At 41.5% G+C, this 27,983-nt stretch overlaps 1 protein-coding gene across 1 annotated transcript in view; it reads right to left on the bottom strand.

Moving 5' to 3' along the window:
- Positions 1–27,270, bottom strand: part of ZC3H12B (zinc finger CCCH-type containing 12B) — a gene marked incomplete at both ends in the record, with an annotated part of 31,363 nt that extends 4,093 nt beyond the window's left edge. The window contains 2 exons of the mRNA XM_082681836.1: positions 947–1,086; positions 26,666–27,270. Coding sequence (XP_082537962.1) covers positions 947–1,086; positions 26,666–27,270 — 745 coding nt within the window. The remainder of the gene's footprint in view (positions 1–946; positions 1,087–26,665) is intronic.
- Between the last annotated feature and the right edge of the window lie 713 nt (positions 27,271–27,983).

Raw genomic sequence — 27,983 nt, 5'->3', positions numbered from 1 at the left:
TTTCCTTTTAGCTTCTTAATTACTGAGGAAAGAAGCCAGGATCCACTCTCAGACTGAGGCTGGGAGCCTGTTCAGCAGCTGGCAGATAGCTCCATGACACAGTTCTGACAGCCATTCACTGAACCTTCTCATTTTGCACAACAGGCAAGAGCTGATACTCAGAGGACTGGGGTATTTATGCTCTCAAATGCTGTAAAGAGCTAGCTTCATATACTACTACAAGTGAATGTAGTGATCCTCCTGCCAATAGGGCCACATCATGACTTTTGTGGACTTTAGGCACTTTTGCCTTCATGGGTCCCTTCTTCCATTAAAGAAATATTAAAAATTATACTTTACAACTGGGTTAGTATAAAAACAAACAATCCAGTTAGGTACATTATTATACATTCATTGTTATATTCAATTTTCCCCTCTGATGTTAAAAAAATAATAAAATTAAAACTTTTACATGGGACCCTAAAAGTATCTATCATAGGCCCTAGGCACTGGGCCTCCTGTGCCTCATGGATAAGTTCGCTCTGAATGCCATGGGACTTTTCTCTTTTTCTATTCTACCCCCTAATCTGCAAATCCCACAGTCACTTATCTGGTACAGAATAAGATCCATTGTCTACTATGGTTTCTTTAGTATTTTGGAAAACTCAGATTCATCCCCCTTTAGTCTGAAGTCTGTGGTCAAATAGAAAAAACACTCCTTTTTTTCAACTGTGTGCTTTATTCTTTGCTTGAAATTGAAGTCTTTATTTAACTGCTGTATGCCACAGCAAAATGGTTTATTTGGATCAGGAAAAATATGCTTTAAAATATACTTAATAAAAACATTTTAAGTATACTTAATAAATTTAGAAAAGTAATTATCTAATTTGGGAGCATCAAGCTGTCCCCAAACTATCTTGCCAGCTTTGCCTCTGGATGAGAAGAAATGTCTTATATGAAATGGTACCTGTAATTGGTGCATCAGGGCGGGATTGCTCCTTTCTCCACGCAGGCACAAATACAGTAATGTCTTTATGGCCTTTATCTAGAAACCATTCCACAGCAAGTTGTATTCCTCTGCAGGAGAACTCTTCTTTATTCCCATGGCTTCAGGAAGATAGAGAATGAGAGTAGAGAAGATTGACAACAGGTAGCAAAGAAATACTCCGAACAGGCTTTTTCTTAGCACCAAGGCATTAACGACAGACATATTATTTCTTGAGGATGGCAAAAATGTATTTTTAAAAAAAACAAATTCTTTTTTATTCCATCATTACAAATATTGCAGTTATTATTACACATTCATTCAAGGCCACATCTCCCAACTTATAGCAGCCTTAGTGACTATTTCCTATCATTATTTCCATTTTCTCTCATCTCTTTCTGTTTCTATTACCACTTTCTTTTCAAAGATTCAGATATTTATCAGATGAAAAAAGAAGAGGTGTCACCAGAGGTTTAGATAAAGTTTGTATTGAGGATTAATTGGAGATGAATTTTAATCACATATAGTAAGCTTATAAAACAACTGATAGCAAAAAAGGCACACATAAATGCTGACTGACAAGTTATCACATTTAATTAAATATGATGTGCCAACAAAAGTCACAGTCTTGAAAATTTTAAGATGTGGGAAATGCTCACAGTGTAATACTAAAAGAGAAAAGAAAGGATTTGGACTACATGTAATGTAATCTAAATTTTATAGAAGAAAGTATATGTACAGTATTCTTTCCTTATTGTGGCTTCACTGTGTGCAGTTCCACTTACCCACGGTCAACTGCAGTCCAAAAATATTAAATGGAAAACTCCATAAATAAATAATTCATAAGTTTTAAATTGTGCACCATTCTGAGTGATGAAATCTGGTGAAATCCCATTCCATCCCACCCCAGGAGGTGAATCATCCCTTTGTCCAGCATATCCCATCTCTGAGTCACTTAGCAGCATCTCTGTTATCAGGTTGGCTGTTGCAGTATCATAGTGCTTGTGTTCAAGTAACTCTTATTTTACTTAATAATGGCTCCAAAGTGCAAGAGTAGTGGTGCTCGCAATTTGGATATACTGAAGAGGGGCCATAAAATGCTTCCCTTAAGTGAAAAAGTGAAAGTTCTTGACTTAAGGAAAGAAAAAAAATCATATGCTGAGGTTGCTAAGGTCTACTGTAAGAACGAATCCTCTATCCATGAAATTGTGAAGAAAGAAAAAGAAATTCATGCTAGTTTTGCTGTCGCACCTCAAACTGCAAAAGTTAAGATGGAAAAGACACCGAATTTGTACAGTAAGATATTTAAGAGAGAGACACACTCATACAACTTTATTACAATATACTGTTATAATTGTTCTATTTTATTATTAGTTATTGTTGTTAATCTCTTACTGTGCCTAATTCATAAATTAAACTTTATCATAGGTATGTATGTATAGGAAAAAGCAGAGTATATACCAAACAGGGTTTGGTATTATCCCTAGTGTCAGACATCCCCTGGGGTTCTTGGTACGTAACCCCCACCCCCACCCCGTGGATAACAGGGGACTACTGTAAAAAGTTAGAAAAACTATTTTAGCAGGGAAGAGCCAATTTTGACTCCATGCTGGATCTGTTTCTTTGACCTTAGCATTTGCTTTTCGTTGCTTTTGTTATTATAGCCATACATAACGACCTGCCTCAGGGAACCCTACCCACCTGTGAATGGCTGAAAGAAAAAAGAAATTAACACATCCCTTCCCATTCCAGGAGATGTTTTTCAAGACTGATGGCCCTTTTTACTTTACTTCCTCCCCACCTCTCCCTCTCTATTCTGACTTTTTACTTTACTTCCCTCTCTGATTCTATAAAAGAAACTGGCAACCAGACCCTAATAAGATGGGTTTTGGGGGGACCCTAGTCTGCCATCTTCTCAGTCTGCTGGCTTTCCGAATACAGTAGCTATTCCTTGTCTCAACACCTCGTCTCCCAATTTATTGGCCTGTTGTGCGGCGAGCAGAGCGATCTTGGACTCGGAAACAAATTTAGCTTAGCCAGCCAGGAGCCTTGCTGCTTGTGGCTAGGCGGCGCCAGTCAGGGAATACTGGGGCTAGGCCCTAGCAGCTGCGGGGACCATTTGTCCTGAGGGTGTTCCCTTCAAAATTCCCTGAAGTGGCGCTGGCTACCCCAGCTCTTGGCAGTTGAAGCAAGGAACCGACAAACTTCTATAAATCGACAGACTCGATTTTGGAGAGTAAGTCGCTCTGCCGTGCACATTAGAACATATTTCCCCCTCAATTTGGGCTTTTCCTTTACAGGACAAACCAGTTTGTTTGGTTGGGGTACCCTGTTGGAGAGGGGAATTGTTGGGGAACCGGTTTGGTGGGTTTGGTTTTGGTTTTGTTGATGTTGGAATTTGTGCTTTTTGTGTTGGAATATGTGTCTTTTGTGTTCTGGTGTTATAAAACTTATAAAAATGGGAAATACTCCATCTATCCCAAAGGAGAGCCCTTTGGGGCGTATATTAGATAAATGGGCAAAACATAGCTGTGAGCCTATGACTAAGAAAGATATGATATACTACTATAATAGGGTACAGATCCAATATATGTTAGGAACAGAAGAACAATGGCCCCTGAATGGCTCACTCAATTATTTTATTTTTATTTTTATTTTTTTGCAGTACGCGGGCCTCTCACTGTTGTGGCCTCTCTGGTTGCGGAGCACAGGCTCCGGACGCGCAGGCTCAGTGGCCATGGCTCACGGGCCTAGCCGCTCCGCGGCATGTGGGATCTTCCCGGACCGGGGCACAAACCCGTATCCCCTGCATCGCCAGGCGGACTCTCAACCACTGTGCCACCAAGGAAGCCCTCAATTATTATATGATATCGCAGTTAGAAGTGTTTTGCAAAAGAGCAGGGAAAAGAGATGAGATTCCATATGTAGAAGCATTTATGCTATTGCATCAGGAGGAAAAGGAGTCAGAGGGCTGTCACCTTATGGTGCAGCGGTCTGAAAGAAAACCTAAGGGGGAACCTATTCTACAAGGGGAAGAGGGAGAAAATGAGAGTGGGGATATGTTATTTCAAAACTTAAGCCTCCCTCTAGCCTATCCAGCTCTCCCAGCGGCCGAGCAAGCTGCCCCGGCAGTTGTTCCAACTGCCCTCTGACCCATGCTGCCAACATAGTCACCACCTCCTATTTACCTTACCCATGGGGATCAAATAATAGTTTCTATGTTAACCCCTGGAGCACAGGAACCTGGTTTAGTATCACCATCTAAGACCCGACAGAACACCCAATTTGGACCGGGAGCCGTTTCCGCAGCAGGGCAATTTCCCTTGCTCCGATATCCTCTAAGAGGCCCGGGGACTCCCTTGGACTTGAGGTGCCCGATTCTAACTTTCCCACAAGAGCCCCCAGGTAACATTGACAGTGAGGAATAAGTTGATTGACTTTCTAATAGATATGGTGTCACATATTCTGTGGTAAACACCATAGTGGCACAGAAAACATCTCAGTCTATCCTGGTCATGGGAGTTTCTGTAGAAGTACAAAACCATTTGTTCTTACAACTTCTAGAATGCCAGCTAGGGGACCTCACCCTACAGGGCCATGGATCCCAAATGAATATGGATCCCTCCTCCCCCTAGGTACAGGCCCTTTTGGCTATGCATTTCATGGCCCAGTCTGCCCCAGCCATCAGGTGCAAAATTCAGAAAGCAACTGCTGGTCTTCAGACTCCAAAGAACGATTTGCTCCAATTGGCTTATTTGTTTTTCAATAATAGGTATATGGCCAAAAATGCTGAATGCATGGAGAGAAATATGCAAAAGGCCCAAATGATTGCAGTGGTTTTGTCTGCTCAGAGACCACCAACTGTGAGGCTGGCTTTTCCTGGACCACTAGGCCCATGGATACCCAGACAGGACCAATATACCCTGTGTGGACAAAAGGGGCACTGGAAGGAGAGTTGCGATCGATGTGCCCTTTGCAAACAGCCAGGGCATTGGAAGAAGGAATGCCCCAGACATCAGAGAGTGATGGGGGCCCCTCAGCCATTGACGGTTTCACAATCAGAAGACTGAGGGGGCCCGAGGCCAAAAGTGGCTCTGCCTAGAGATACCATCTCCATAATAAATGTTGAGACTTGGGTGGTCATTGATGTGGCAGGCCTCCTGATAGAATTTTGCTTATAGATACTGGTGCAACCTTTTCGGTCTTAACCCAAAGTATTGGAAAACTTAGTAACCATAAAGAGTATGTAATGGGGGTGTCAGGGAAAAGGCAGGGGCACACTTTCCTGGAACCCCTTTTGTGCAACATCAATGGCCAGCTGTTTTTACATTCCTTTCTGTTTGTGCCTGACTGTCCCATCCCTTTAATGGGAAGAGGTTTATTAACTAAGTTAGGGGCCACTATATTTCTTGAGGGGCAAGGGAACCACCCTCACAAATTTCTTAAACCTAGGGAAGATCCTCAAAAATATTTGTACATAGATTACCAAAATAGGAGGCCACTGGTCTGACTAAATTAATCACAGCTGATATTCAGAGCCTGATTGGAATTTTGGAAGAGGCCTTCTCCCCTAAGCTAAATGAGGAAAAGTAAAACTTTCCAACATAGGTAAATGGGTATGTTAGTCCTTCAATATCATTGAGGTAGCCACCCGATTCTTTGAAAAAAGAAAAACAAAACTGTCCTTGTTTTACAAATGTAGTCTTTACAAAACCAGGAGTGTGGCTCCAAAAATAATCCAAAGCCCACCAATCCTTTTACCACTCCCAAACCTTCCCTATTTATCTTAAGAGGCTTGTAAGTATTAAACAAAGGGGAAACAAAGTCATCCTAAGAGAAACTTGCCTGTATCTTTGAGATGCCAATGTGCTATCTGGTCTTCTCAGGAACCCTTATCTCTGCCATCGTTTTAAAATGCAAATTTTGAAAAAGAGGGTAAAGTAATTTAGAACTTGACTTGTTTTCCATAAATATTAGTAAAAAGGGTTTAGCCATCTAGACAAGCGAGCTTGATTTGTTCCATCTGCCAGAAACCCAATTTTAATCCAACCTCTTAAAAGATAGTTTCCTTACCCAGAGAGGGAAAAGAGGAAAGAAAATAGGCAGGCCCAATTATTGGCAGCCCTACAGGGGCAACCCCCATCCAGAGAAACCCTGACCCGTCCCAGCAGAAGCCAAGACGGATGTTGGGTTTGTAGAAAGCCTGGCTACTGGGCGGGGGGAATGCTTCCACAAGGGCAAGCCTCCTCAGATGCCTTGTCCAAAATGCCAAAAAAGTGGCCGTTGGGGAGCCAACTGCCCCTTGGGCTAAAGGGCCCCGGGGCCAGGGGCAGCCCCTCAGATGACCCTGGATTGACGGGACCCTCCGCTCCAAATGGCCCCCCTGTTTAACGTCAGTATTACTGGATTGGAACCAAGGGCGAACCTGGATGTGGCAGGTAGGACCATATCTTTCTTATTGGATACAGGGGCCGCTTACTCTGTCCTAGTTTTCCTTCTCTGGACCCTTCTCCGACTCCTGTCAGGGTACAGGAGTCTCAGGTAAACTTACTACTAGGCCCTTTACTGTCCCTTTGTGTTGTTACTGGGAAGGATATACTCTCTCTCATTCCTTCCTGGTCATACCTGAATGCCCCCTTCCACTGTTCCCAGCAAGCTGGGAACCAGATTGCTACTTGGGGGAACCACCCCAGTAACACCCCTCCAGTTCTTAGTCTTAGAGACACAGCCCCCTCTGAGAACTGGCACACCAGCCTTAGATAAGTTGTCAGTAGACCCCCAGGTCTGGGCTGATAGAATCCCAGGGAGAGCTATAACCGCCTCCCCAGTGCTTATCACCTTAAAGGAGCCAACCTCTTTCCCCAATCAGAAACAATATCCAGGGCTTCCCTGGTGGCGCAGTGGTTGAGAGTCCGTCTGCCAATGTAGGGGACATGGGTTCGTTCCCCGGTCCGGGAGGATCCCACATGCCGCGGAGCGGCTGGGCCCGTGAGCCATGAGCGCTGAGCCTGCGCGTCTGGAACCTGTGCTCCGCAACCAGAGAGGCCACAACAGTGAGAGGCCCGCATACCGCAAAAAAAAAAAAAAAAATAAAGAAACAATATCCAATTTGCCCAGAAGCCCAAAGGGTACTGCAGCCTCTCATATCCAGATTTTTACAACACGGGCTACTTATTCCTTACAGTTCTCCTTGCAACATCCCTATCTTACCTGTTAAGGAGCCAAATGGAGAATACAGACTGGTCCAAGACTTAAGAGCTGTCAATGAGGCAGTTGTCCCACTCCATCCAGTAGTCCCCAACCCATACAACTTGTTGGGGACCATCCCAGGCACAGCCTCCTGGTTTACTGTGTTAGACTTAAAGGATGCTTTCTTTTCCATACCTCTGGACCCCCAGTCCTACTACCTTTTTGCTTTTGAGTGGCATGAGGAAGGGAATAGAGGACAACTCACCTGGACAGTCCTACTTCAAGGGTTCTGAGACAGCCCTCACCTTATTGCCCAGGCCCTGGCCAAGGACCTCCAAGATCTATACCTGGAGGAAGGGACTATCATCCAGTATGTGGATGACCTTATTTGCTCCCAAAACCATGAGAGAGCCTTAACTCATGCTACCCAGACCTTCAATTTTTTGGCCAAAAAAAGCTATAAAGTTTCTAAGTCTAAGGTCTAATTGGCACAGCAGGAAGTCAAATATCTGGGAGTAATCTTCTCCCCAGGGGAACGAAGTATCTCCCCATATAGAATACAAGGGATTTAGATCTGCTGGAACCAACTATCTGAAAGCAGCTCTGAGCCTTTTTAGGCCTCATGGGGTATTACAGACTATGGATTCCTAATTACGGATTAAAATCACAACCTTTTTATGAGACCTTGAAAGGAAAATCTGACTCTAAACCTCTGCTCTCGGGCCCTAACCAAACCCAAGATTTCTAACAGCTAAAGACATTACTATCTCAGGCCCCATTCTTGGGAATCCCAAGAACTGATAGACCTTTCCAACTATTTGTGGCAGAAAATCAAGGGATGGCTTTAGGAATCTTAACTCAGGAACTTGACCCTGTCTGGAGACCTGTAGGATATTTGTCAATGAGACTGGACCTGGTGGCTACTGGATGGCCCAACTATCTTAGGGTAGTTGCTGCCTTGGCCTTATTAGTGGAAGAAGCCTCCCCTGACAGTATATACCTCCCATCAGGTTACCTCTCTCAGAAGAGAAAGGCCATTTCTTGCTCACAGATAGCAGGATCCTCAAATATCAAGCATTACTGTTGGAGAATCCAGACTTATGTGTCATGGTCTGTTCCTCTTTAAATCCAGCTACCCTGCTCCCCCTACCTGAAGAAGGTCTACCAGTTCACCAATGTGAAGATAATATATCATTCCTTGTTGCCCCGACCAGATCTAACTGATATTCCACTTACAAAACCTGAGGAGGTTTGGTTTACTGATGGAAGTAATTTTGTTTCTGAAGGATGTAGAAGGGCAGGGTATGTGGTGGTCTCCTTGACACAGGTTATTGAGGCCCGGACTCTTCCCCCAGGGACCTCAGCCCAATTGGCAGAAATAATTGTTTTAACCCAAGCATTAACCATGGCTGAAAATAAGGCCCTTAATATATATACTGACTCTAAATATGCTTTTTTGGTTCTGCATGCTCATGCTGTTATCTGGAAGTAATGTGGCTACCTGATGGTCCAAAACAACCCAGTTAAGTATGGACCTCAAACTCTCTCCCTCTTGGATGTAGTCCTCAAGCCTTTCCATGTACCAGTGATTCATTGCAGAAGTCACCAGAAGGGTGACGATGAAATAACAAAGGGAAATCGGCTAGCTGATCAGGCTGCCCGACAAGCAGCCCTTCAGCCCTTTGTGATAGAGGGTGCCTTAGTTCCTTCCCTTAGTTCTCTCCCTTCCCTGTCTTACCTGCCTAAGGAAATCAAATGGGCCATAAATCATGGGTACCACCTTGACCCAGATGGATGGTACTGGAGAGAGGACTTAACTCACCTGCCCCAGTCACTCCAGTGGAAAATTATTAAATTTTTGCATGAGGCCTGTCACCTAGGGAGAGATGCCTCATACCAGATTGTTTCTTCTATCTTCTCTGGGAAGGGACTTTACGATGTAGTTAATAAGGTAACCTCATCATGCCCTATTTGTCTGACTAACAATCCTCAGGGAAATAAGCCACCCCCATTGGCCCTTCTAGCTCAGAGACACAGAACATATCCAGGGGAAGACTAGCAAATGGACTTTACAATGGTTCCTCCCTACTGAGGATATAAGTACATTTTGGTGTTTCTGGACACCTTTACTGGTTGGGTGGAAGCTTTCCCCACCAGGACAGAAAAAGCTTCGGAGGTAGCCCAGAAGCTTTTAATTGAAATAATCCCTAGATTTGGCCTCCTGTTGTCTCTTCAGAGTGATAATGGTCCTGCCTTTGTTTACCAAATTATTCAGCAGATATCCAAGGCTCTAGATATTGAGTACCACCTTCATTCTTCCTGGAGACCCCAATCCTCAGGAAATGTAGAAAGAGCCAACCAACATTTAAAGAATACCTTAAGAAAAATAACCCAAGAGACCTCCCTTAGTTGGAAGGAAGCCTTCCCTATTGCTCTTTTAAGGGTCAGAACATCCCCAAAGGCCTTACTTAACCTTAACTCTTATGAAATGCTGTATGGTAGCCCTTTCTTATGAGGGGACCTACTGACATACTCTGTCACCTCCTTTGGACAATTCCAAAAAGCCCTCCAGAAACATGTGGTAAAAAGGCTTCCTTCCCCAGAGTCTTCTCCTTGCCTCTACTCTCCAGTAACACAAGTATTCATCAAAACTTGGAAGGATGGCTCCCCTGGTTCTCAACTTCAGCTGACCTGGAAGGGACCCTATCCAGTCTTGCTGTCTTCTCCTACAGCTGTTAAAGTACTTGGGATCACCATTTGGATCAGCCTGAAGTGATCCACAGTGTCTTTAGAGGAAATTTTTTGGTTTGCGGGTATACACCTCTTAGAGAGAAGCATTCTCAATCTTACCATCATGGTCCAGGAATCCTGGAAGGCTATGGTAGCAGCCATTGAGGAGCAACAGTCAGCCCTAGATTCTCTGGCTGAGGTGATTTTACAAAATAAGAGGGCCCTCAATGTTATAACACAGCAGTCCCCAACATTTTTGGCATCAGGGACTAATTTCATGGAAGACAATTTTTCCACAGACTGGGTGGGGGGCAGGGATGGTTCAGGCAGTAATGTGAGCGATGGGAAGCAGCAGATGAAGCTCCACTCACTTGTCCGCCACTCACATCCTGCTGTATGGCCTGGTTCCTAACAGGCCACAGACCGGTACCGATCCACAGCCAGGGAGTTTGGGACCCCTGTTATAACAGCTGAGGCCGGGGGTGTCTGTGCCCTGTTAAATGAAACATGCTGCTTCTATGTTAATATCTCCAGCCAGGTTGAAGAAAACCTTCTGGCTTTAAAGAAAAACATCAAAATAATAGAAGATCTGAAAGAGAGAGCAGGACAGGGCCCTAGTTGGCTTTCTACCTTCCTCTCCTCCATGGAGACCCAGATATGGACATAACTGTTGCCCTTGTTGGGACCATTAGTCCTGACAGCCTTTGTTTTGTTATTAGGCCCTTGTATCATAAACCTACTTGTTCGACTCATTTCAGAACGCATACAGGCTGTTCGATTCCAAATGGTTCTGCGAGGTAGCTACCAGCCCATTCAGCCTGGCCCTGAGACCAAGATCTACATGGGACCCCTTGATGATCATCACTCCAGCCTACCTCCTAGCTGAAGGAGAGCAAGAGGAGGGACCCAATCAAGACTCCGCCCCTTAACAGCAGGAAGCAGCCAGAGCAGTCATCGCCCATGTCACAAAGAATTGGGTCCCATACTCTTGAGGGGGGAATGTTAGGTAGTTAGTCAGACATTAGCAGCAAGGAGGTGACAGTGGTGAAAAGACAAGAAGGAAACTATCAAGTCACACCCCAACCCTCTGGGCACCCTCCCCTGACATTAAGAGCAAGGAGGCAACAGTAGCAAAAAGACAAGAGGGGAGTAGTTGAGTCATACCCCAACCATCTGAGGACCCTCCCCTGACATTAGCAGCAAGGAGGTGACAGTGGTAAAAAGACAAGGGGGGAATAGTCAAGTTATACCCCAACCATCTGAGGACCCTCCCCTGACCCCACCCAGAATGGGTGAAACTATGGTCAGGTGGTGGGCAATTTATCCTGATAAAGATAAAGAGGGAACCCAATAACACGAGGGAACTTCTCTGGGCTGCACATGCCCAGACCAGACAGACGTATAACCTATAGTAAACCCAAACTCATTATACCATCATTATAATAAAATCTGTAAGTGGTTTTGCCCATCTGGGTAGGCTTTTCTTAGTGAATTAAGGGTAAGGGCATGCACAATAATGAACTTGTTACATAGTTCGGGACTGTCAATCAAATAATGATCCCCTGTCACCCATGATCATGACCCACCTCCTCACAGAACGCTCCTTACAAACACTCTTAAGCCTGTACAGGAGTGCTGGTTTCACTTCACAGAAATAGCCCACTCTCTCTCTGAGAGTGTAACTATGCTTTAGTAAACTTTGCTTTGCACTTAAGCCCAAAGTGGTAGCCTGCAATTCTTTGCTTGCTATCACAAGGACAGAGATTACTGGTCTGGGTCTTCCTTTGACCTCCTTAGTTGAAGCTATTTGACACAAGGCACGCCAACCCAGTAACACTACATAAGGGCCCAGTATGCAAAGTTTAGAGATCAATAAATATTTAAGGAATAAATGAATGAAAAAATGGAAAATAAATCCTGCAAGATGACCTGTTTTAGCCTGAACCTGCAAAATGTCCTTTTGCAATTTTAAAAAGCTAGGACCTAAAATCCTATCTAAAAAGCAATATAAAACCTAGGACCTGAAAGTTACAGAATGTTTTAGGGACACTACAACTCACTTTGTTCTGTCAAGTGGCTTAGATATGTCTCACGATCTAGGTTCCAAGCCAAATTCTGTCTAGCAGATGGGTCACTGGCCTCTCTTTCTGACTTTTTTTTTTGTAGGGTTCAAATATTTGGGCTTCTCCTAGACTTAAAAAAGAACATGGTGGGGTGGCTTCCCTGGTAGCCCAGTGGTTAAGAATCCACCTGCCAATGCAGGAGGCACAGGTTCAAGCCCTGGTCTGGGAAGATCCCGCATGCTGCAGAGCAACTAAGCCCATGCATCACAACTACTGAGCCTTGGTGCTACAACTACTGAAGGCTGCATGCTTAGAGCCCATGCTCTACAGCAAGAGAAGCCACTACAATGAGAAGCCTGTGCACCACAATGAAGAGTAGCCCCCACTCACCACAACTAGAGAAAGCCCATGTACAGCAATGAAGACCCCACACAGCTAAGAAAAAAAATATATGGTGGCGTTTACCTTTGAAAGCCTTAACTCCACTGAAATGGATCCCCCCCAACCCCCAAGGAAACAGCTCTCTGAATGAACAAACCCTTTAGGATTTTACCATACATCAATATGTGAATTACAGGTACACCACTATTGCAAATGTTAAACAAATGCTATTAATGACAAAGCATCATGATTTCAATGCAGTCTCATCCAATACATTGAGGAAAAACAGACATCAGTATATAGTTTGTTTAAGTACCAATCTCATGATAAAGTTACAGGAGAATGGGGAAAACAAAATGAATTCAGATTAATGGCACTAAAAATCATGAGCAGACTATGGCACTGAACTTTTGACCGTGTGAAATGTGATTGCAGAATAAATGGGACTCATCAGTAACTTTCCTAGTCATACAAGGAAGAGATGCTAACAAGGACACAGTTGGCAATTAAAAAAAAAATATGTTGTCCATTATGCACTATTTTAACATGCTCCTAAAAATAAGGTTGAGTGCTGATTTTTTTTTGCTCTCTTTAAGTTGTGTGAGGTATCTTTAACATAGTAAATCAACTACTATAAAAGACAAAAGTTTATCTTCCTATCAGCATGAGAGTTTACTATTGGCAAAGACTAGATATGTTGAAACTAATTACCTTGGTAATTAATCTCTTCATTATTCCTTACAAAGCAAAAGAACCATAAAGTGTCCTTCATAATCAGCAATCCTTGAACAGAATTCCAAGTACAAGGAAGATCTTATATCACCATGAATTCAAAGTTCTCAAAGAAGTCCTGGGTTCTTCTCATCCCCACCCCCAAAACACAAAACACTTAAAGAAGAGTGGGTCTTGGGAAATGGGTCCAATCTAAAGTGTTTTGGGTGGCCTGATCTGGAAAAAAAATTGATTTTAGCAGATCCATACCTCTTCCCCTCAAGAATCACTCTAGTTTATGCCTATTAGGGAGGGGGGCAAAGTTACCTTTGGTCCTTTGGGCACAGAAATCACTCTCTGCTTTTCACCGCCCATTGCATCATTCTGATTCCTGGAATATTGTGTACAGGTCACTTAACTTTCTTGTTACTATGCTTCTAGTTTCCCCTCATTAAAACAGGGGAGATGTCTAGCCTCCTTTACATAGCCTATTATGATGCTGTGATTTTTAAACATATTTTAAAAAGGGGGAATCAAGATGGCAGAGTAGGAGGACATTTGTGGGAGCTCACCTCCCCCCACAAACACATCAAAAATATATCTACATGTGTAGCAACTCTCACTGAAAACTAACTGGAGGCTGGCAGAAAGGCTCTTCTACAACAAAGCCTATAAAGAAAGATCTGCAAGGAGTCAGGCAGAGAGGAGAAGTGATCAGTTTGGGACCTGTGCTACTAGCGGGGGACACAGAAGTAGAGGGGTATATCATAGGCTTGGAGATACTCCCTAGGAAGTGAGTGGATGCCAAATATATGGTTCTAGCCACATATTTGGCATTCCAGCACTGGGGTCTCACACTGGGAAGATGAGTCCCCTTACCTTGTTTGAAAACTGGTGGGACTTACTAGAGGGGCTGTGAGAAACTGAGACTCCATCATGAACAGTATGCATGCACACTTCCTTACTCCCAGGAACAAGGCAAAGAAAGCATATTGAAAACAGCCTGGGACTCTGGCTGGTTTCTCACAACTGCCCCAGAATCCACTCCAGCCCTCACTGGGCTACTGTTCCAACTCCACTTGCTCTGGCTCTGCCCTCCACTAGGGTGGAGGTGCTGCTGCTGGGGGAGAGTGCACACTTAGAGAGTATGGGACCAGCTTGGACCCAACCCTTAGGGCTTCTACTCCAGCATCTTGGACCCCAGCCCCCATAGGGTGGTGACAACCATTGATCATAGGAGAAGCCCCAGCTCACATCTGTTTCTGGCTCTAGCTCCTCCATATCCAGCCCTACCACCAACTAGGGTTGTAGCTGTCAGCACACACCTGGGGAAGATGTGACCTGTGCTCATTTCAGATTCAGCTCTCCCACCAAAGTCACTGGGCACACACAGACTGCATAAGGACACTCCCACAGAAGAACACCGCTTCAAGATCAGGAAAAGTAACAGTTTCACTTAATTCTATAGAGACAGAGAAAGTTAAACAAAATGAGAAGACAAAGGAATGTGTTTCAAATGAAAGAAAAAGAACCTGCCTTTGAAAAAAACCCCTAATGAAAGAGAGGTAAATAATTTACTAGATAAAGAGTACAAACCATTAGTAATAAGAAGGCTAACTGAACTTGGGAAAAGAATAGACAAGCAAAATGAGAATTTTAACAAGGAGCTAGAAAATATAAAACAACTGGTCAGAGCTGAAGGATACAATAACTGAAATGAAAAACACACTGGAAGCAGACTAAGTGATACAGAAGACGGCATAAGTACCTGGAAGATAGTCTAATGGAAACCACCCAATCAGAACAGCAAATAGAAAAACAAAATTTAAAAAAAATGAGGATAGAGCTTCCCTGGTGGCACAGAGTTTGAGAGTCCACCTGACAATGCAGGGGACACAGTTTCGTGCCCCAGTCTGGGAAGATCCCACATGCCGCGGAGCGGCTGGGCCCATGAGCCATGATGGCTGAGCCTGCGCATCCGGAGCCTGTGCTCCGCAACGGGAGAGGCCACAACAGTGAGAGGCCCGCGTACTGCCAAAAAAAAAAAAAAAAAAAAGAGGATAGTTTAAGGGATCTATGGGACAACATCAAGCATACTAACATTCACATAAGGGTCACAGAAGGAGAGGAGAGAGAGTAAGAGGTAAAGAATGTAGTTGATGAAGTTACGGTTGAAAAATTCCAGAAGAAGAAGAGATTTCCATTCACAGGGAGCACAGAGTCCCAAACAACACGAACCCAAAGAGACACATACCAAGGCATATCATAATTAAAATGGCAAAAGTTAAAGACAAAGAAAGAATTTTAAAGGCAGCAAGAGAAAAACAAGAGTCACATACAAGGGAACTCCCCCAAAGCTATCAGCTGATGTTTCTGCAGAAACTTTGCAGGTCAGAATGGAGTGGCATGATATATTTAAAGTGCTGAAAGTGAAAAACCTACAACCTAGGATATTATACCCAGAAAAGATATTCAGAATTGAAGAAGAGAAAAAGCACTTCTGAGACAAACAAAAACTAAAAGAGTTCATCAGTATTAAACTGACCCAACAAGAAGTGTTAAAAGGTATTTTCTAAGTAGAAAATAAAAGGTTACAACAAGAAGTAAAAGTTTATAGGAAAGAAATAGTCCTGCTAGTAAAAGCAAATATATAGTAGATGTGGTGGATCAACAATTTACATAAGCAAGTATGAGACTAAAAGATAACAGTTGTAAAATAAACTATAATTACAATAGAGAGTTAAGGGGTAGACGTGATGATATAAAATATGACATAAAAAACACAAACTGTGGGGGGAGGGGAGTATAAAATGTAGATTTTTTAGAACGTGTTTGACTTAAATGACTATCAGTTTAGAACATGATCTATACATTTAGTTGTAGGTCAACATATACAAACCCCATGGTAACCTCAAATCAAAAACCTATGCTAGGGACTTCCCTGGTGGTACAGTGGTTAAGAATCCACCTGCCAATGCAGGGGACATGGGTTTGAGCCCTGGCCTGGGAAGATCCCACATGCTGTGGAGCAGCTAAGCCCGGGTGCCACAACTACTGAGCCTGTGCTCTAAAGCCCATGAGCTACAACTACTGAGACCATGTGCCACAACTACTGAAGCCTGTGTGCCTAGAGCCCATGCTCCACAACAAGAGAAACCACCACAATGAGAAGCCCGCACACCGCAACAAAGAGTAGCCCCCGCTCGCCACAACTAGAGAAAGCCCACATGCAGCAATGAAGACCAAACACAGCCAAAAATAAATAAATAATTTTATAAACATCAACAACAAAACCTATGATAGATACACAAAAACTAGAGAGAAAGGAACACAAGCATACCATTAAAAAAACATCAAACCACAAGAGGAAGAAAAGAATAGAGAATAACTACAGAAACCACCAGAAAACAAGTAACAAAATGGCAATAAGTACATACTTATCAATAATCACTTTAAAAGTCAATGGATTAATGCTCCAAATCAAAAGATACTATATATACAAAACCCTAAAATCTCCACAAAAAACTACTAGAATTAATAAATGAATTCAATAAGGTTGCAAGATATAAAATTAATGTAAAGAAATCTGTTGCAGTTCTATACACTAAAAATGAACTGTTGGAAAGAGAAATTCAGGAAACAATCCTTTCCACCATCACATCAAAAAGAATAAAATAGTTAGGAATAAAGCTACTTATGGAGGTAAAAGGCATGTACTCAGAAAACTGTAAGACACTGATGAGAGAAATTGAGGAGGACACAAACAGATTGAAAGATATACCCTGTTTTTAAATTGGAAGAATTAATACTGTTAAAATGACTATATTACCCAATGCAACCTACAGATTCAATGCAATCCCTAACAAAGTATCAAGGGCATTTTTCACAGAACTACAACAAATAATTTAAAAATTTGTATGGAAACACAAAAGACCCCTAATAGCCAAAACAACTTGAGAAAGAAAAACAGAGCTGGAGAAATAATACTCCCTGAATCCAGACTATACTACAAAGCTACAGTAATCAGAACAGTATGGTACTGGCTCAAAAACAGACACATAACTCAATAGAAAATAATAGAGAGCCTAGGAAAAAACACACACTTATGGTCAATTAATGTACAACAAAGGAGGCAAGAATACACAATGGAGAAAAGACAGTCTCTTCAATAAGTGGTGCTGGGAAAACTGGACAGCTACATATAAGAGAATGAAATTAGAAAATTCTGTAACACGACATAAAAAATAAATTCAAAATGAATTAAAGATCTAAATGTAAGACTGTAAACCATAAAACTCCTAAAGGAAAACATAGGCAGAACACTCTGACATAAATCAGAGCGATATGTTTTTGGATCTGTTTCCCAAAGCAAAGGAAATAAAAGTAAAAATAAACAAATGACACCTAATTAGACTTAAAAGCTACTGCACAGCAAAGGAAACCTTTGACAAAATGAAAAGACAACCTACTGAATGGGAGAAAATATTTGTTAGTGATATGACTGATATGGGGTTAATGTCCAAAATATATAAACAGCACATACAACTCAACGTAAAAAAGCCAAACAACTCAATTAAAAAATGGGCAGAAGACCTGAGTAGACATTTTTCCAAAGAAGACATACAGATGGCCAACAGGCACATGAAAAGATGCTCAACGTTGCTAATCATCTCCGAAATCCAAATAAAAACTAAAGTGAGACATCACCTCACACCTGTCAGAATGGCTATTGTCAAAAGGACCACAAAAAATAACAAGTGTTGGTGAGGATGTGGAGAAAAGGGAGCCCTACTGTACTGTTGGTGGGAATGTACACTGGTGTAGCCATTATAAAAATATTAAGGCGATTCTTCAAAAAACTAAAAATAGCATTACCATATGATCCAGTTATTCCATCCCTGTGTATATATCTGAAGAGAACAAAATCACTGATTTGGAAAAAATATATGCACCCCAATGTTCATAGCAGCATTATTTACAATAGTCAAGATATGGAAGCAACCTTAGTGTCCATAAACAGATGATTGGATACAGAAGCTGTGGTGTATATACAATGAAATATTACTCAGCCTTAGAAAAGAATGAAATTTTGTCATTTGAAAAAATTTGAATGGACCTAGAGGGTATTATGCTGGGTGAAAAAATCAGAGAAAGGTAATTACTGTATGCTACCACTTATATGTGGAATCTAAAAAATAAAACGAATGAAAATAGCAAAACAGAAACAGACTCACAGATATAGAGAACACACTAGTGGTTATCACTGGGAAGAAGGATGGAGGAGGGGCAATATGGGGTAAGAGATTAAGAGGTACCAACTGCTATGCATAAAATAAATAAGATACAAGGTTTTATTGTATAGTGCAGAGAACAGTCATAGGGAAATAGTCAATATTTTATAATAACTTTAAATGTAGTAAAACATAGAATTTTACTATACTGATTCAATACTATAAAATACTGAATCACTATGTTGTACACCTAAAATTAATATAGTATTGTAAATAACTGTACTTTAATAAAAAATAAAAATATAATACTCAAAAAAAAGAATTCTGTAAATCTATTCCCTGCTACTAGAAATTATGTCAGATGGATTTGAGAAGATGGTGGAAGAGTAAGACGTGGAGATGACCTTCCTCCCCATAGATACATCAGAAATACATCTACACATGGAACTGCTCCTATAGAACATGCACTGAATGCTGGCAGAAGACCTCAGACCTCCCAAAAGGCAAGAAACTCCCCATGTACCTGGGTAGGGCTAAAGAAAAAAAGAAAAAACAGAGACAAAAGAATAGGGATGGGACCTGAACCAGTGGGAGGGAGCTGTGAAGGAGGAAAGGTTTCCACACACTAGAAGCCCCTTCGTGGGCTGAGACTGTGGGTAGTGGAGGGGGGAAGCTGCAGAGCCACGGGGGAGAACGCAGCCACAGGGGTGCAGAGGGCAAAGCGGAGAGACTCCTGCACGGAGGATCGGTGCCGACTGGCACTCACCAGCCCAAGAGGCTTGTCTGCTCACCCACCGGGGTGGGCGGGGGCTGGGAGATGAGGCTCTGGCGTTGGTCGGATTGCAGGGAGAGGACTGGGTTTGGCGGCATGAACACAGGCTGAAGGGGGCTAGTGCACCACGGCTAGCCAGGAGGGAGTCCAGGGAAAAGTCTGGACCTGCCGAAGAGGCAAGAGACTTTTTCTTCCCTCTTTGATTCCTGGTGTGAGAGGAGAGGGGACCAAGAGTGCTGCTTAAAGAGCTCCAGAGACCAGCGCTAGATGTGGCTATCAGCACAGACCACAGAGATGGGCATGGGATGTTTAGGCTGCTGCTGCAGCCACCAAAAAGCCTGTGTGCGAGCACAGGTCACTACCCACACCTCCCCTCCCTGGAGCCTGTGTAGCCTGGCACTGCCAGGGTCCCGTGATCCAGGGACAACTTCCCCAGGAGAACGCATGGCATGCATCAGGCTGCTGAAACATTACGCAGGCCTCTGCTTGCCCCGCATCCGTACCCCTCCCTCACCCCAGCCTGAGTGAGACACAGACACCAAATCAGCTTTTCCTTTAACCCCGTCCTGTCTGAGTGAAGAACAGACGCCCTCAGGCGACCTACACACAGAAGTGGGGCCAAATCCAAAGCTGAACACCAGGAGCTGTGCGAACAAAGAAGAGAAAGGGAAATTTCTCCCAGCAGCCTCAGAAGAAGCAGATTAAAGCTCCACAATCAACTTGATGTACCCTGCATCTGTGGATTACCTGAATAGACAGCGAATCATCCTAAATTGAGGAGGTGGACATTGGGAGCAAGATATATTATTTTTTCCCCTTTTCCTCTTTCTGGGAGTGTGTATGTGTATGCTTCTGTGTGAGATTTTGTCTTTATAGCTTTGCTTTCACCATTTGTCCTAGGTTTCTGTCCATCCGTTTTTTTTTTTTTTTTTACTTAAAAATTTTTTTCTTCAGTTATTTTTTATTTTAATAACTTTATTTTATTTTATCATCTTTCTTTCTTTCTATTTTTTTCTCCCTTTTATTCTGAGCCATGTGGATGAAAGGCTCTTGGTGCTCCAGCCAGGAGTCGGTGCTGTGCTTCTGAGGTGGGAGAGCCAAATTCAGGACACTGGTCCATAAGATACCTCCCAGCTCCACGTAATATCAAACAGCAAAAATCTCCCAGAGGTCTCCATCTCAACACCAACACCCAGCTTCACTCAATGACCAGCAAGCTACAGTGCAGGATACCCAATGCCAAACAATTAGCAAGACAGGAACACAGCCCTATCCATTAGCAGAGAGGCTGCCTAAAATCATAATAGGTCCACAGACACCCCAAAACACACAAGCAGAAGTGGACCTGCCCACCAGAAAGACAAGATCCAGCCTCATCCACCAGAACACAGGCACTAGTCCCCTACACCAGGAAGCCTACAAAACCCACTGAAACAGCTTTACCCACTGAGGACAGACAACAGAAATAACGGGAACTACAAAGATGTAGCCTGTGAAAAGGAGACCACAAACACAGTAAGATAAGCAAAATGAGAAAACAGAAAAACACACAGCAGATGAAGGAGCAAGGAAAAACCCACCAGACCTAACAAATGAAGAGGAAATAGGCAGTCTACCTGAAAAAGAATTCAGAATAATGATAGTAAAGATGATCCAAAATCTTGGAAATAGAATAGAGAAAATGCAAGAAACATTTAACAAGGACGTAGAAGAACTAAAGAGGAAACAAGCAATGATGAACAACACAATAAATGAAATTAAAAATACTCTAGAAGGGATCAATAGCAGAATAACTGAGGGAGAAGAACGGATAAGTGACCTGGAAGATAAAATAGTGGAAATAACTATTGCAGAGCTGAGTAAAGAAAAAAGAATGAAAAGAACTGAGGACAGTCTCAGAGACACCTGGGACATATTAAACACACCAACATTCGAATTATAGGGGTCCCAGAAGAAGAAGAGAAAAAGAAAGGGGCTGAGAAAATATTTGAAGAAATTATAGTTGAAAACTTCCCTAATATGGGAAAGGAAATAGTTAATCAAGTCCAGGAAGCACAGAGAGTCCCATACAGGATAAATCCAAGGAGAAATACGCCAAGACACATATTAATCACACTGTCAAAAATTAAATACAAAGAAAGCATATTAAAAGCAGCAAGGGAAAAACAACAAATAACACACAAGGGAATCCCCATAAGGTTAACAGCTGAACTTTCAGCAGAAACTCTGCAAGCCAGAAGGGAGTGGCAGGACATATTTAAAGTGATGAAGGAGAAAAACATACAACTAAGATTACTCTACCCACCAAAGATCTCATTCAGATTTGATGGAGAAATTAAAAGCTTTACAGACAAGCAAAACCTGAGAGAATTCAGCAACATCAAACCAGCTTTACAACAAATGCTAAAGGAACTTCTCTAGGCAAGAAACAGGAGAAAGAAAATACCTACAATAACAAACCCAAAACAATTAAGAATATAGGAATAGGAACATACATATCAATAATTACCTTAAATGTAAATGGATTAAACGCTCCCACCAAAAGACACAGACTGGCTGAATGGATACAAAAACAAGACCCATATATATGCCTCTCCTATGTTCTATAGGAGACCCACTTCAGACCTAAGGACACACAGAGGGTGAAATTGAGGGGATGGAAAAAGATATTCCATGCAAATGGAAATCAAAAGAAAGCTGCAGTAACAATTCTCATATCAGACAAAATAGACTTTAAAATAAAGACTATTACAAGAGAAAAAGAAGGACACTACATAATGATCAAGGGATAAAACCAAGAAGAAGATATCACAATTGTAAATATTTATGCACCCAACATAGGAGCACCTCAGTACATAAGGCAAATACTAACAGCCATGAAAGGGGAAATCGACAGTAACACAATCATAGTAGGGGACCTTAACACCCCACATTCACCAATGGACAGATCATCCAAAATGAAATCAAATAAGGAAAAACAAGCTGTAAATGATTAAACAAGATGGACTTAATTGATATTTGTCAGACATTCCATCCAAAAACAACAGAATACACATTTTTCTCAAGTGCTCAGGGAACATTCTCCAGGTTAGATCATATCTTGGGTCACAAATCAGGTCTTGGTAAATTTAAGAAAATTGAAATCATATCAATTATCTTTTCTGACCACAATGCTATGAGATTAGATATCAATTACAGGAAAAGATCTGTAAAAAATACAAACACATGGAGGCTAAACAATACACTACTTAATAACCAAGTGATCACTGAAGAAATCAAAAAATACCTAGAAACAAATGACAATGGAGACACGATGATCCAAAACATATGGGATGCAGCAAAAACAGTTCAAAGAGGGAAGTTTATAGAAATAAAATCCTACCGCAAGAAACAGGAAACAGCTCAAATAAACAACCAAACTTTGCACCTAAAGCAATTAGAGAAAGAAAAACAAACAAACAAAAAAAACCCAAAGTTAGCAGAAGGAAAGAAATCATAAAGATCAGATCAGAAATACATGAAGGAACCGATAGCAAAGATCAATGAAACTAAAACCTGGTTCTTTGAGAAAATAAACAAAATTGATAAACCATTAGCCAGACTTATCAAAAAAAAAAGGGAGAAGACTCAAATCAATAGAATTAGAAATGAAAAAGAAGTAACAACTGACACTGCAGAAATACAAAGAATCATGAAAGATTACTACAAGCAACTCTATGCCAATAAAATGGACAACCTGGAAGACATGGAAAAATTCTTAGAAATGCACCACCTGCCGAGACTTAACCAGGAAGAAACAGAAAATACGAACAGACCAATCACAAGCACTGAAATTGCAACCATGATTAAAAATCTTCCAACAAACAAAAGCCCAGGATCAGATGGCTTCACAGGCAAATTCTATCAAACATTTAGAGAACAGATAAGACCTATCCTGCTCAAACTCTTCCAAAATATAGCAGAGGGAAGAACACTCCCAAAATCATTCTACGAGGCCACCATCACCCTGATACCAAAACCAGACAAAGATGTCACAAAGAAAGAAAACTACAGGCCAATATCACTGATGAATATAGATGCAAAAATCCTCAACAAAATACTAGCAAACAGAATCCAACAGCACATTAAAAGGATTATACACCATGAGAAAGTGGGGTTTCGTCCAGGAATGCAAGGATTCTTCAATATACGCAAATCAATCAACATGATATACCACATTAACAAATTGAAGAAGAAAAACCATATGATCCTCTCAACAGATGCAGAGAAAGCTTTCGACAAAATTCAACACCCATTTTTGATGAAAACCCTGCAGAAAGTGGGCATAGAGGGAACTTACCTCAACATAATAAAGGCCACATATGACAAACCCACAGTCAACATCATCCTCAATGGTGAAAAGCTGAAACCATTTCCAATAAGATAATGAACAAGACAAGGTTGCCCACTCTCACATTCTTATTCAACATAGCTTTGGAAGTTTTAGCTACAACAATCCGAGAAGTAAAAGAAATAAAAGGAATCCAAATCAAAAGAGAAGAATTAAAGATGTCACTGTTTGCAGATGACATGATACTATACATAGAGAATCGTAAAGGAGCTACCAGAAAACTACTAGATCTAATCAATGAATTTGGTAAAGTAGCAGGATACAAAATTAATGCACAGAAATCTCTGGCATTCCTATACACTAATGATGAAAAATCTGAAAGTGAAATTAAGAAAACACTCCCATTTACCATTTCAAAAAAGAATAAGATATCTAGGAATAAACTTACCTAAGGAGACAAAAGACCTGTATGCAGAAAATTATAAGACACTGCTGAAAAAAATTAAAGTTGATACAACTAGATGCAGAGATATACCATGTTCTTGGACTGGAAGAATCAACATTGTGAAAATGACTCTACTACCCAAAGCAATCTACAGATTCAATGCAATCCCTATCAAACTACCACTGGCATTTTTCACAGAACTAGAAGCAAATATTTCACTATTTTCATGGAAACACAAAAGACCCCTAATAGCCAAAGCAATCTTGAGAACGAAAAATGGAGCTGGAGGAATCAGGCTCCCTGACTTCAGACTATACTACAAAGCTACAGTAGTCAAGGCAGTATGGGACTGGCACAAAAACAGAAATATAGATCAATGGAACAGGATAGAAAACCCAGAGATAAACCCACGCACATATGGTCACCTTATCTTTGATAAAGGAGGCAAGAATATACAGTGTAGAAAAGACAACCTCTTCAATAAGTGGTGCTGGGCAAACTGGACATGTAAAAGAATGAAATTAGAACACTCCCTAACGCCATACATAAAAATAAACTCAAAATGGATTGAAGACCTAAATGTAAGGCCAGACACCATCAAACTCTTAGAAGAAAACATAGGCAAAACACTCTATGACATAAATCACAGCAAGATCCTTTTTGACCCACCTCCTAGAGAAATGGAAATAAAAACAAAAATAAACAAATGGGACCTAATGAAACTTCAAAGCTTTTGGCCAGCAAAGGAAACCATAAACAAGACCAAAAGAAAACCCTCTGAATGGGAGAAAGTATTTGCTAATGAAGCAACTGACAAAGGATTAATATCCACAATTTACAAGCAGCTCATACAGCTGAATAACAAAAACCAAACAATCCAATCCAAAATGGGCAGAAGACCTAAATAGACATTTCTCCAAAGAAGATATACAGATTGCCAGCAACACATGAAAGAATGCTCAGCATCATTAATCATTAGAGAAATGTGAATCAAAACTACAATGAGATATCATCTCACACCAGTCAGAATGGCCATCACCAAAAAATCTAGAAACAATAAATGCTGGAGAGGGTGTGGAGAAAAGGGAACATTCTTACACTGTTGGTGGGAATGTAAATAGATACAGCCACTATGGAGAACAGTATGGAAGTTCCTTGAAAATGTAAAAATAGAACTACCATATGACCTAGCAATCCCACTACTGGGCATACACCCTGAGAAATCCATAATTCAAAGAGAGTCATGTACCTAAATGTTCATTGCAGCTCTATTTACAACAGCCAGGACATGGAATTAACCTAAGTGTCCATCAACAGATGAATGAATAAAGATGTGGCTCATATATACAATGGAATATTACTCATCCATAAAAAGAAATGAAATTGAGTTATTTGTAGTGAGGTGGATGAACCTAGAGTCTGTCATAGAGTGAAGTAAGTGTGAAAGAGAAAACAAATACCTTATGCTAACACATATATATGGTGTCTAAGAAAAAAAATGTCACAAAGAACCTAGGGGTAAGATGGGAATAAGGACACAGACCTACTAGAGAATGGACTTGAGGATAAGAGGAGGGGGAAGGGTAAGATGTGACAAAGTGAGTGAGTGGCATGGACATATATACACTACCAAACATAAAATAGATAGCTAGTGGGAAGCAGCTGCATAGCACAGGGAGATCAGCTCGGTGCTTTGTGACCACCTAGAGGGGTGGGATAGGGAGTGTGGAAGGGAGGGAGACACAGGAGGGAAGAGATTGGCTTCCCTGGTGGAGCAGTGGTTGAGAATCTGCCTGCTAATGCAGGTGACACGGGTTCGAGCCCTGGTTTTGGAAGATCCCACATGCCACGGAGCAACTAGACCCGTGAGCTCAACTACTGAGCCTGCACGTCTGGAGCCTGTGCTTTGCAACCTTAGAGGCCACGATAGTGAAGAGGCCCATGCACCACGATGAAGAGTGGCCCCCGCTTGCCACAACTAGAGAAAGCCCTCGCACAGAAACGAAGACCCAACACAGCCAAAAATAAATAAATAAAAGATAACTATTAAAAAGAAAGGAAGAGATATGGGAACATATGTATATGTATAACTGATTCACTTTTTTATAAAGCAGAAATTAACACACCATTGTAAAACAATTATGCTCCAATATAGATGTTAAAAAAAATAGAAACCGTGTCAAATATTCTTTTTTTTTTCTTGCGGTACACAGGCCTCTCACTGCTGTGGCCTCTCCCGCCGCAGAGCACAGGCTCTGGACTCACAGGCTCAGCGGCCATGGCCCACGGGCCCAGCCGCTCTGCGGCATGTGGGATCCTCCCTGACCGGGGCATGAACCCGCGTCCACTGCTTCAGCAGGTGGACTCTCAACCACTGCACCACCAGAGAAGCCCAATGTCAAATATTCTTAATAACATTAATAGCCACATACTGTTGCATGATATTGCAGAAGGAGCATTGGAGTCAGATTCAGGTTTTAATACAAACTGCCATTTATTACTTGTGTAACCTTGGCGGTTACTTAACCTCTGAACTTGAGTTGGCTCACCTGCAAGTTAAATCATATATGCAAAGTACTTGGCACAAAATAGATTACAAATGTTAATTTCATTTCATTCATCTGAAACCAGAAAACTTAAATCCTCACTTTGCTACATATTACCTATATCAAGTGTTCGCAAGGAAGTCATTTAACCTTGCCGAGCTCTAGTTTTCTCATCTGTAAAATAAAGTTGCTATGAAGATTATATAGAACTGTATATTGAAATGTACCTCTAGATAGTCTGCTAAGCAATGTCTGCATACAGGGCAGTTTTAAAGAAAGAGAAAGAAAATATACCAGTCTTACCTCATTGCCACATTACTTCCATCTATGACAACTGGTCTCAAATTGTCACTGTTGTCTATTTCATCTTCAAGAGACAGTTCAGGGCTTGCAACTTCTCTGGAGCTGGGACCCCGAGGCACTAACAAACTCAAGTTGACTTGCCCTTCCAAATCACCTTTGTTTCCAAGTCTGACAAGTTCTGCCAGTACATCATTAATAAGCGATTCTGGACCCAGCTTATTCAGTACTAATTGAATCTGTTCCTCTGCATAGCCCAGCTTTAAAGCAAAATCCATCTTGGTTTGGTATTCTTTTTCCAAGTCAAGCTTCCCATCCTGTAGAATGCTACTCTGGGAGAAGCTTGGATGATCTAGGCAGGGTGATCTACAAAGCTGGCGGTGTGGCTTAGAGGGAATATCCTTTTTCTTCAACTGAACATCTCCAGGTTGGCAGCTGTTGTCATTACTGCTGCTTTTAAGGCTCATCTGTTCAGGGTCACCCTCAGAGTTCAACTCTTCAGAATCAGCATTATGCTGCTCTGTGTTCTCTTGCTTAGGCTGCTGCTTCTCTTCCTTGGAGGCATTCTTCTTCATTTTTGGTGTTTCCACTGCAGCTGTGGCCGTCATCCCGTTTAGTGGGCAATCTGAGGTCTAATCAGCTCTTTTTCTTTTTAGCCTTCTTGGAATCCATGTACATTGGCCTCCCTTTGTGTAAAATGGGGTGGTAGTGATGGCACAAGGGTTTGCCTGTTTGGTTTGTTATGTTTAGATGTTACCAGTTCCTACAAATAAACACACATACCATAATCATGTTTAGTAAACTTATGAAAAAGTATTTTAGAACACAGTGTTTTCTTCCTAAGAAACTACAGTTGTCTGACATTATATTTTTCTGCTTATAATGATTGGACTCTTGAAATATTACCAAGCATCTTTTCAGACCACAATGATATGAGACTATAAAATTTACTACAACATAAACAACTAAAAGAAAATAATTGAACACATGGAGTCTAGACAGCATGTTACTAAATGACCAATAGGTCATTGAAGAAATCAAATAGAAAATAAAAAATATTTTGAGATAAAAATGTAAACACAATGATACAAATATCTATGGGACTGAAGCAAAGCAGTTGTAAGAGGGAAGTTTATAGTGATGCAAGCCTGCCTCAGGAAACAAGAAAAGTCTCAAGTAAAGAATCTAAACTAAAGGAACTAGAAAATTAAGAAGAAACAAAACCCAGAGTTAGTAGAAAGAAATGAATAATAAAGATTAGAGCAGAAATAAATGAAATACAGACTAAAAAACAATGGAAAAATCAATGAAAGTAAGGCCT

This window comes from Grampus griseus (genome assembly GCF_964374135.1).
Source record: "Grampus griseus genome assembly, chromosome: X".
Taxonomy (NCBI): domain Eukaryota; kingdom Metazoa; phylum Chordata; class Mammalia; order Artiodactyla; family Delphinidae; genus Grampus; species Grampus griseus.
The sequence above is the reverse complement of the archived record's forward strand: the minus strand, read 5'-3'. Positions and strand labels throughout refer to the sequence as shown.